This window comes from Diaphorina citri, unplaced genomic scaffold (genome assembly GCF_000475195.1).
Source record: "Diaphorina citri unplaced genomic scaffold, Diaci psyllid genome assembly version 1.1 scaffold330, whole genome shotgun sequence".
Classification (NCBI taxonomy): domain Eukaryota; kingdom Metazoa; phylum Arthropoda; class Insecta; order Hemiptera; family Psyllidae; genus Diaphorina; species Diaphorina citri.
This window is the reverse complement of record NW_007377765.1, coordinates 93,448-104,413: the sequence shown is the minus strand read 5'-3', so window position 1 is coordinate 104,413 and position 10,966 is coordinate 93,448. Positions and strand designations below refer to the sequence as shown.

Here is a 10,966-nt window from a genome sequence, read left to right as displayed (position 1 = left end):
TGCTGAACCGCTCTTCCGATCTACAAGTGCTACAGCCGAGTTTCAAATTTTGAGTTATTTCAATCTTGATTTGCAAGCTAAATAACTTATTATTATTATTATTATTATTATTATTATTATTATTATTATTTATCATTTATCATTATTATTATTATTATTATTAATTTCAAATTTTTTTCGACATTTCGTTGATTTTTTTTTTCAAAGTTCCTCTATCTAATACATACAAAAGAAAATCGTGTGATCTTAAAAACCAGTTTTCATTTATTTGATTATTTTCAAGAACTAATGTCTCACATTCATATGAATTTTCAAATTTCCTTTGACACTGGAAGTGTATGAACAGAAGTCACATTTATATGGTTTCCAGCCCGTGTGTCTGCGGAGATGTCTCCTCATATCCATGGACTGAATCGTGTGATAGTTGCAGTTGAAACAGACAAATCTGAACGAAGAATTTATTCGTGATGCACAAACACATATCTTGCAGTGCTCGAGACAAAGTTCTTCGTCATTCTTAGGCAGCATTGTCGAGCAATAGATGCAGGTAACAAAGTCTAAGTAGAACAAATTAAATGTTTATTATTTTAAAATTTATTGAATTAACAATGTGTAAAAAAAGTCTAGCTAAGGGACTTTAAACAGGGAGGATGTCAGTCAGAAATTTCCCTTGCTAAAGATTAAATCGGCAGTTTGAAGAAGGAAACAAATCCGAAATGTCCTTTTCTGGGAAATCGTGAAAAACTTTCCAGAAATTAGATTTTTTTACCTTGGTTACCTACTTTTTTTTTCATTTTTAAGCGTTTAGGAAAAGATAATGTAGTTTAGGAGTTACATACACATGTATGTATAATTTTATTGAGCAAATTTTTTGGATTTGGGTAATAGTAATAAATAGCCCTAGCCGAAAGTATGGAATTGCTTTCTTCTTCATACTGTCCATGAATGTAAGAATTTACCTATAAAAAAATCAAAGATATATTAGATACCTATTTAAATAAATATTATCTCATTTTATTAGTATCTAAAAACAAACTGTGATATGCAATAAATACAGGGTAATTCAGATTGTTATGAACAACGCTATAGGAGTTCTAGGAATAAACTGGTTATCCTCATATTTAGTTTGACCGATAAGACCAAGAAACATTTATTAATAAAACAAAAATAAATAAATAAATAAGCTGCCAGCCTGTGAGTGGTTAATAAACACAGCAAAAACAATCTTTCCTTGGAAAATCTTCTTTCTCATGGGGGAGGATAACATAACACTAACAATTACCGACATATTAAATTGTATTTTTACCTACTAAAGTGTTTGAAATGAAAATTAACGAATATAATACCTACTATGTGAAAGGGAGGGGGTAAATTATCAAATGAATTATTCTTATAATATCCAAGAAACAAAACAAAAGAAGTACGTGTGTATATTTAGGTACAGATAAATAAACAAATATGTAATTATGAACGATGAACAAAAGTATAGTAACCTATGAACAATTGAACATATTTTATATTGCACTTTTTTTACATCTTATTTTAAGTAGGTAGTTGTTTATTTATTTATTAATGTAGTTTGTGGTGTTCTTGTTGCTGCGGTTATTTACAACCGCAGCAACAACAAAATACAACATTGTTTAAGAGGTTAGAAAACAAACATTTCAGCTCAGCCGATTGATTACGTTACTTCCCTTCCTGTATGATTGATACAATGATAAGGAAAGTAAAAAGAATTAATTTTAAAAAAAAATAAAAATTAGACCTTAGAATAGACTAGATTGTTACCTTACAATAGAAAGTCCATAGAACAAACCTAAAAAAGTCAAATGATACCAAAACTACCGATGGGCCGTATCCAGTATTTTGCTGAGGGGTGGATGCTCCAAATTTTTATAGTCTGGCGCACAGTAGGTAAAGCAGAAAAATTAAAAACGAGGGGAATACGGCCCTGCTTATCTGTTCTACAAAATATTGGAAAACTGGAATAAAAGACAAATATTCGGTTTCTAGCTACATTCTATAGCTACCTGCTTATCTGTTCTACAAAATATTGGAAAACTGGAATAAAAGACAAATATTCGGTTTCTAGCTACATTCTATAGCTATTTTTTTTTTTTACCTATAGATATTCTTATCTATTGGAAATACAAGTTCTTAAGAGCATATTTTATTTTATGCCCCGATTGCTTCCAATGATAGTAAAGGCCTTGTTTGCTCGCAGATTTGAACTCACAGACTTTACATTCGAATGGTTTCTCGCCAGTGTGAATAGATCTTATATGATTGTTCAAATAGTCTGGATATCCTGTGCTGTAGCTACAAAGATAACACTTGAACAACTTATCTTTTGAATGGATACTTATGTAATGCGCTTTCAATTCAGTCTTGTTTTTTCCGCGGTAGTGACAAAACTGACAGTCAAGCTCTCGTCCCACACAGAGATCTTTCTCATAGTGTGTCTTCACATGAAAACCAAGAGATGCGCTATCTGAGGTCTTGAAGCCACAAACATTACAGCAATATGGTTTGAAATAATTGGAATCTGGCGGAGCGTTGGTTTCCGGTTTACTGTGTGTATGAAGGTTGTGATTTTCAAGCTCGGTAATATTTGAAGTTTTGAATTCACATATTCCGCAACTGTACAATTTACTGCTTAGAGAATTCTGTGGTGATCCATAAGAAGATGTTGATGGCGAAGAAGCCCTGGACATATCTGACATGAACACGCCAGAAGACGATGTGCTACAGGGGGAAGAACATCTTGACATAGGGGTCATTACCATGGCTGGAGCTTTGTAGATGTTTCCGGTGGATCCATGTAAATTTTTATGGAACTGTAAATCATTTTGACTGAGCGTTTTGAAAGAGCACACATTACAATACAAGAAGTTCATTGTGGAATTATTTGATGGTTTGTTTTCACTTGGTCTGTGTATTTTAATATGCTGATCAAACTGAGATCGGATAGTAGTTTTGAAAGGACAAATAGTGCAGATCAACATAGGTGGGCTTTGGACTGGTTCAGTCGGAAATTTTCCAGAAGAATAATCAACAGGCCTGTGTTCAGTTTGATGTTGCTCAAAATGAATCTTGTTCGTTGTTTTATATGGACACACAGTACAGATGAGAGTGGGTGGACTTTGTAATATTCTCTCATTTTCCTCAGCTTTGTGACTGGCATTATGCTCTTCAAATTGTACTTTAACAGTTGTCTTAAAAGAACAAATGTTACAAATAAACATAGGTGGCGTTTGAAGAGGGAGATAGTCAACACCTTTGTGGGAGTTGCAATGTTCTTCAAATCTTGTTTTGCTTGTCACGCTATAGTTGCAAAGGTTGCACTTAAATGACGTTTGATAAGAAGGTCGGGAATACATTTTAGACTTTTCTTTGTTGTTATCCGAGGATACAGTGACTGCAGAAGCTCTCGGGGGTGAGTCGTCCGAGAGAACTTTGTTTACTTCATTTAAAATAGAACTTATATCTGAAAAGTACAGATAAAAGATGACATTAGTATAATTTTATGTAAACATTATACAGGGTGTTTTTTATAGCCTTTTCCAAGGATGGGTTTCTCAAGAACCGCTTATAATATACATAAAAAAAACCCAAGACATCTGTTTCATAATTTTTGGGGGATCAATATTTCTTAGGAAGATGTGATCCCTGCCACCCTTGTGGCAGTAGTCAGATGCAACTTGAAATTTAGAAACAATCCTTTGTCACCCCCAGAGGCCATCAGGGTTGATGAATTAAATGTAATTGTTTGGTCTGGATTCCCCGAATTTCAGCTTTTCATCATTAGCCATTCAAAAAATATTTAGGGGTTTCAAGACTTTTGGAACACTCCGTATATCTTACGAGAGAAAGAGAGAAAAATATGTTTAATTGTTTACTTCATTTAAAATAGAACTTATATCTGAAAAGTACAGATAAAAGATGACATTAGTATAATTTTATGTAAACATTATACAGGGTGTTTTTTATAGCCTTTTCCAAGGATGGGTTTCTCAAGAACCGCTTATAATATACATAAAAAAAACCCAAGACATCTGTTTCATAATTTTTGGGGGATCAATATTTCTTAGGAAGATGTGATCCCTGCCACCCTTGTGGCAGTAGTCAGATGCAACTTGAAATTTTTTTTTTTTTTTTTTTTTTTTTAGCAAGTTGATAGTTGTTTAATTGAACATGTTCAGTGTCCACTATGTATGAACTTCATGTGAGAACATAACCCAGCAGCACTGGCCGATTTGTATGTACATATATTACATCGATATGGTTTCTCCCCTGTATGGGTACGTATGTGAGTTTTAATATTTCCCAACAGATAAGAAGAATAGTCACATCCATAACATACGAACTTGTTGCGAAAGGGATCTGGTCGGGACATGGAAGTGCAAGTCTTGCAATGAGATAACAAAGCGTAAACGTCTGTTGAAGAAAACTGGTTGCAATGAATACATCTCTGACTTTGATCTAAAATAAAGAACAAGTCAACAGATAAGCATTCGATATTTTATCCAACTCAAACCACAAGAATGTGATAGGTTTGTGATAGGGCAAGGTTGATTCTTCAGGCAATATGGCTAGGTATTTACATCTACTTTTACACAAAAGATGAAAATGAAAAGCAGTTCTATAAATTGTTAGAGGGACTTATCGATAATATATTGTTAAAGTATGATAATGATAAATAATACTGAATGATTCAAAATTAATACTGATACCTTATAAGATAAAATACGTTTTTTTTTTTATATACCTACCTATTTATACAAACAAAAATACAAGTATGTAGATTGAAGAAAAAGGAGCAAGAACATTTTTTGAAATAATTAAAAATTCGTAAACAAATAAACAAACAAGGCTAACAAATAATTATTTTAATTATTGATTATAATCAATTATTTTAAAATTAATTTATATACTAAAATTAATTATCGTATATCTAGAACTCCCTAAAGCTAACCACACACTTTCAGATTTTTCCATCAGATAAGTCAGATCAGATCAGACAGTTTAATTAATACCCCAACCTCAAAAAACATGATTTTATGCCATTGTACGTAGACAAGTATAAATTTCCATGTTAATAATAATAATAATAAATATTCCGCAAAGTTATTTTTTTACATTTACATATATACCTATGTATGTATATCTATATTCTGTATCATTAGCGAACAATATGAGGTAAATGTAAAATTGATAGAATGTTCAACTACGTAAGGTTCAAACTCACGATATACTTACGTGTTTGGTAGGATTCATCCTTAACCCTGAAAATATTGAAGTCAGCCCTAGTAATTCAGAGGTTGGGCTCGTAATATGGAAGACTGGGATTTAAGTCCAAGTAGAGTTAGTAGTAATTTCAAGGTGGACTTTCTTATGTTTTGCTTAAACAATTTGTTGTTATTATTATGTTAAGGCGGTCTCTTCCTGATCCCTTGTGTGCCGCGTCCATTTTAGTTTAGGACTATTGCACTACTCACTCTTTGCTTGAACAAATAAATACATTTGATTCTCTTCCTGATCCCTTGTGTGCCGCGTCCATTTTAGTTTAGGACTATTGCACTACTCACTCTTTGCTTGAACAAATAAATACATTTGTTATCTTCAACTTCGAGTAACGTTTCATAGTACTAGGTGATGTTGAAAGCTGCGGAGGGATCTATTATCCAATCCATGGTTTTTCTTCATGTGAGAACTGAGTCCCGCGGAGCTGGCAGATCTATATGAGCACACGACACACAAGTATGGTTTCTCCCCAGTGTGAGTTCGGATATGGCTCCGCATGTTATTCGACCAGTAGCTGTGATAGTCACACGCGTAACAAACAAATTTGCAATCGTTTGGATCAGGACGCGCCATGCCCTGACAAGTTTTACAATGGTCCAACAGTTCTATTGTGTCTACGGAACAGAAATCTTCGCAATGAATGCAGTACTGATCTGAAACTAAATGGTTCACATATTGCTACTGTTAGTATAGGTACTTACATTTGGTGAAGATTAAAAAGAAGACGCCTTAAAAGTAAAAAGTGATAAGCTGAAAGAAGTAAATTTAAGTTAACAGGGAAAGTAAAAACTAAAGAGAAGCATAAAGTAAAATGAAAAATACAGGGTGTCCTTTCACGATGAAAAAGGAGCATCTTGCCCCTCCCCCGTCATTTTATCCTTACCTAGCTAGTCAAAAGTTTGTCATTAGCCCTTTATGTCCTTTATTAATACGATAGTAATAATAATAATAATAATAATAATAAAGGTATAGTGGACGGACTATTGTATTCGCTTCGGTGTCGTCTGTCTGTCCCCATAGAAGGGCTTATTCAAACCTGATCGACCTATGTATATATCAAATTAAAGGTCTTTTTACCAGGAACACGAAAATGGTGGTGCAAATTATGTCCAGAGAACCATAAAGCAAAAAAAAAACTGGTTTTTGGGGGATTTTTTTCACACAAATGAGCTCTAATCTTGAAATTTGTCGCGACGACCTATGAACTCAAAGCGAGAAAGTTTTAGATAACACTTCAGTCGTTATTTCAAGACCGGTTTTAGCATCACCTATGTTAAGCCACGCCGAGCAAGGCCAATAAATGGATGGGTGACCTAAACCTTATATTGGGAATATAGGGAGAACGGGCTCTAGTCTTGATTTTAAATCATTACATGAAGGTAAAATCGAAAAATCAAATCAAGAATAATAATAAACTGAATATTAAACAAATTAGGTAGGCACATAGGTACTGATTTTCTTTAATCACAATCGAATAAACTACGGGCTAAAAAATTTCCGGAGGGACGGGCCCAGCTTGTTTTATATTTAAGTACAATTAAAAAGAAAGAAATATTTAAATGGCAACAATTTTTTTGACTCGAAGTCGATAAAGCTATAATATATAGGATTTTGTATAGGAGTAATAAAATTGTAAAGATAAAGTATGGAAGTCTCTCCATGGATATAAAAATCTATTACATAGTTGGTAAAGGTGAGAATACATAATAACACGTCAGAGCAGTTACAAATTTCAACATATTCTGTATCCAAGAAATCTACGAACACTAACAGAAGCCCCTTTAGCGACTAAAATATTGGTAATTGATTACTCACTGATATAATGAATGATTATGAGCAGAAAACAACAAACACACCACAATTTGCTCATTGATGGCTAACATGTAGGTTTTCTCTGATTTGACCATGCTTCAGTTTCAAATGGTATCTCAGGGGTCCAGATTGAGAGCTTTTATAGTCACATAAGTTGCATTGATATGGTTTTTCTCCAGTATGAGTTCTTATATGATTAACCACAGATGTTTTATGCCCAGTTTTATAATCACAGTAAGGACATTGAAAAGGTTTCTCTCCAGTATGTAGAAACGTATGGGTTTTCAAGTTAGCCCAGCTATATGTTGAATATTTACAAATACAGCATACCAAATGCTTGCCATTGTCACTTCTGACAACAGATAAACATTTTTTACTATGAAAATAAATGTCTTCTCTTAAAACTGGGTTATGACAAAAGGAACAGAACCAATTTATGTCTGAAATGATATATAATTGACAACCATTATTTACGATATATTACTATGTTTTTCGTTTCATAAGAGTAGGTATCGAATAAATGAAGTTTGTGTAAAACACGATAACACTACTATAGTATAACTTACTATAAGTACCTACCTCGGTGGTGTAGTGGTCAAGGCGCTCGCCTGGTAAACAGGAGGGCGTGGGTTCAATCCCAGCCGAGGTATGGAATACCTACCTCGGTGGTGTAGTGGTCAAGGCGCTACCTACCTCGGTGGTGTAGTGGTCAAGGCGCTACCTACCTCGGTGGTGTAGTGGTCAAGGCGCTACCTACCTCGGTGGTGTAGTGGTCAAGGCGCTACCTACCTCGGTGGTGTAGTGGTCAAGGCGCTACCTACCTCGGTGGTGTAGTGGTCAAGGCGCTACCTACCTCGGTGGTGTAGTGGTCAAGGCGCTACCTACCTCGGTGGTGTAGTGGTCAAGGCGCTACCTACCTCGGTGGTGTAGTGGTCAAGGCGCTACCTACCTCGGTGGTGTAGTGGTCAAGGCGCTACCTACCTCGGTGGTGTAGTGGTCAAGGCGCTCGCCTGGTAAACAGGAGGGCGTGGGTTCAATCCCAGCCGAGGTATGGAATACCTACCTCGGTGGTGTAGTGGTCAAGGCGCTACCTACCTCGGTGGTGTAGTGGTCAAGGCGCTACCTACCTCGGTGGTGTAGTGGTCAAGGCGCTACCTTATTATTATTATTATTATTATTATTATTATTATTATTATTTAAATTAATAAAAAAAATTAATTATACCCTTGTTTGGAAGGGAAATTTAAAGACTTTATTCTGTAACTTTTGTTGAATGTTTGTTCTTTACGTGTAATTGCAATTTTTCTTTTTGGTAGGCACCATATGAACAGAGACAACATTTAAACTGTTTGTCTCCAAGGTGTACTAGAGTATGTTTTCTTATATTTTGCGATATGATAGTGAAATAATCACAAGCAACACAAATAAATTTGTATTTAATAGGATCTGGGCGCACCATACAGGGACAATTTTCGCTGTGCTGCATTAATAAATTCACATCTGAACTTGTGAAATTTTTACAATGCTTGCAGGTCTGTGGAATCGCTGCATTTAGGAAACTCATGTTAGGACACGTTTGACAATGTCCTATAAATACGTCAATATCTGAAGGAACATACTTGTTACAATATAGACAAGTTTTCTTTGTACTTAAAGGTACAAGGAGGCATTGTTCCCAATGTTCCATTAAAGCTCGATTACTAGGGTAAGATGTATTACAATATTCACAAATTTTAACATTAGAAATATGTGCTGGAAGTAAATCTGGATCTTTAATGTGTTTCTTAAGATGCAATTTTAGATTACTCTTTCGTGCACTGCTATAAGAACAAAAATCACACGTGTGAGGTCTCACGCCCAAATGCTCTTGAATGTGCATTTTCATGCAATGAGGTTTATGTGTAAAATAAAGACATCTATAACAGACATGCTTGAAACGAAACTCATTTGGGCGCACTGCAGCTTTGCATATTTTTGTATGTTCAAATAATATATTAATATCTCTTGCTAATTGTTGGCGACAATGAGTACAAATTTGAAATATTTCCGGATCAGAGATGTCTGAAGAAGTGGAAGGATTTGAGACTTTAAACTGGTGAACTTGATATTTGGAAGGCCTTTTTGACTTTGCATCTAGGATTTGAACCGAATAGGTCGGTGTCCCTAAAGCGACAGTACCTGAAACTGGAAGAAAATTAAACTTAGTAAAAGGAAGATGATTCCATTAAAGCTCGATTGTTAGTGTAATAATAACAATATAAATGCAAATAATTATTAAAAATAATGATTTAGATAAGAATCTTCACAAATTAAAAAGACAATTGAGATTCGACATGTCGTGCTTCGACATGCATGGAAAGAGTGCAAGCTCAATAATAGTCCTTTAATAAATTTTAATAATGATAATAATAATAATAATAAAACACACACTTGACAACCATTAAGGCACAATTTTCACAGGTTAAACGTGTTTTATTTTATTCAAACGGAAGCATGGGTTAATAAATAAAGATAATATGTATAAATACATATGTATATAAAATATAATACCTACAGTAAAATAAATAATAAAAATATATATACAATATAAAAAAAATACATCTACCTAGAACATAAAAAAATAATAAAAAATCTGCTGTGAACACATCACACGACTGTCAATAACATTTTCGTACTTTTCGGATGTGAATTTTTTTCGTACTTTGTGTAATCTATCGAAATTTCAAAAATAAACATCAATAAATTAATCGGTGTATTGAGCCCATATTAAGGGGGATCCATTTCCATACTTTTTCCGCATGAAACTTCAAGTTAAATGAAAAAACACCCCTTGGTGTAACGGGTACTAACCCTTTAACTTCTGTGAAAGGCGATGTGTCGACCTAAAAAAAAAAAAAAATCGGTCATAGTTCTGTCACTGCTCGGCAGTTTGACCTAAAAATGGTCTCTAATGAAAGCCATCGGTCTACAGTAGGTACATTATTACTCGTAAATGGTTAGATCTGCTTACCTCAACTCTCGAGAACAAATAGGTATTTCAAGACGAACAAGCGGGGCCCGTCCCTCCGGGGCACCACTTTTGGCAAATTTCCTCAAAATCGGACTACCCGTTCGAGAGGTAAATTTCGTGAAAAACAAACAGACAGACTGGGTATCTAAGACTGGGTATCTAGCTATCTAGGAAATTACCAAAAGGCAAAATCGTTGAAACTTGCGAAACTTCCTGCGTGTGTTCAACTACTGATTGTCATTGCAAACAAAGATAAGGAATGCCGAAAATTTCAGCTGAAAAAGTCAAGCAAGAGCTGTTGTTTGTTTGTTTTTTACGAATATTTCCTTTCTCGGAACTGCTTGAAGGCAGGAGAGTGTCACAAAGACAAACAATAAGTCAGAAGTAAGAAGTATAGAGGAGAGAAGTAAGCAGTATAGAGCAGAGAAGTAAGAAGTATAGAGCAGAGAAGTAGGTAAGAAGTTAGAATGGAGAGGTAAAGGAGAGAATAGATGTCTGTAAATGATGATGAATTTGAGTCCACCATCGTTGAAACATCAAAATCAAAGGATTTATTTGAGGAGAGTGATTGTCCTGCTCTTGATATACCTGATGAGATCGCTCAACATCCACCAGAGACACATATTCAAGCTAGGGAGAGCGATGTTCATGCTTATATCACACCTGAAGTAGTCATACATTGTGCTCCAGATATACCTACACAAATTGATGGTCATATTGTAAATAATGCTCAAATGAAGGATCCCGACAGTAAGAACTCAAAAACAAATTTGTTCCTGATTGGAGATAGTATTGCGGCAAGCATTAAACTCATGCTGTCAACTAAATGTCCGGACAACA

At 34.7% G+C, this 10,966-nt stretch overlaps 3 protein-coding genes across 4 annotated transcripts in view; all 3 read right to left on the bottom strand.

Annotated features, from left to right (window-relative positions):
• Positions 1-567, bottom strand: part of LOC103507613 (zinc finger protein 64 homolog, isoforms 3 and 4-like) — a 9,122-nt gene extending 8,555 nt beyond the window's left edge. The window contains exon 1 of the mRNA XM_026822446.1: positions 298-567. Coding sequence (XP_026678247.1) covers positions 298-528 — 231 coding nt within the window. The 5' untranslated portion in view covers positions 529-567. The remainder of the gene's footprint in view (positions 1-297) is intronic.
• Positions 568-979: 412 nt separating this feature from the next.
• On the bottom strand, positions 980-4,137 carry LOC103507625 (zinc finger protein 711). 2 transcript variants are annotated; one of them, XR_003391070.1, is made up of 2 exons: positions 2,031-4,137; positions 980-1,951 (listed from the first exon to the last, which is right to left on the bottom strand). XR_003391070.1 is itself a non-coding variant. In XM_026822458.1 (2 exons), exon 1 carries the CDS (start codon positions 3,378-3,380, stop codon positions 2,139-2,141), a length of 1,242 nt encoding a protein of 413 aa, XP_026678259.1. In that variant the 5' UTR covers positions 3,381-4,137; the 3' UTR covers positions 980-2,029; positions 2,112-2,138. The 2 variants fall into 2 exon arrangements, 1 of the variants encoding a protein (XP_026678259.1); XM_026822458.1 differs by having other exon boundaries at positions 980-2,029; positions 2,112-4,137.
• A 508-nt stretch (positions 4,138-4,645) lies between these two features.
• LOC113466770 (transcriptional repressor CTCFL-like) lies at positions 4,646-7,584 on the bottom strand (the record flags this gene model as incomplete). The annotated part of the gene is made up of 3 exons (XM_026822445.1): positions 4,646-5,480; positions 5,571-5,982; positions 7,174-7,584. Coding segments are annotated over 2 exons (753 nt in total), but the record flags the coding sequence as incomplete, so codon positions are not given.
• Positions 7,585-10,966: the final 3,382 nt, after the last annotated feature.

Bases quoted from the DNA above. Each gene is read 5' to 3' on its own strand.
- LOC103507625 (XM_026822458.1), bottom strand. From the start codon at position 3,380: ATGTATTCCCGACCTTCTTATCAAACGTCATTTAAGTGCAACCTTTGC.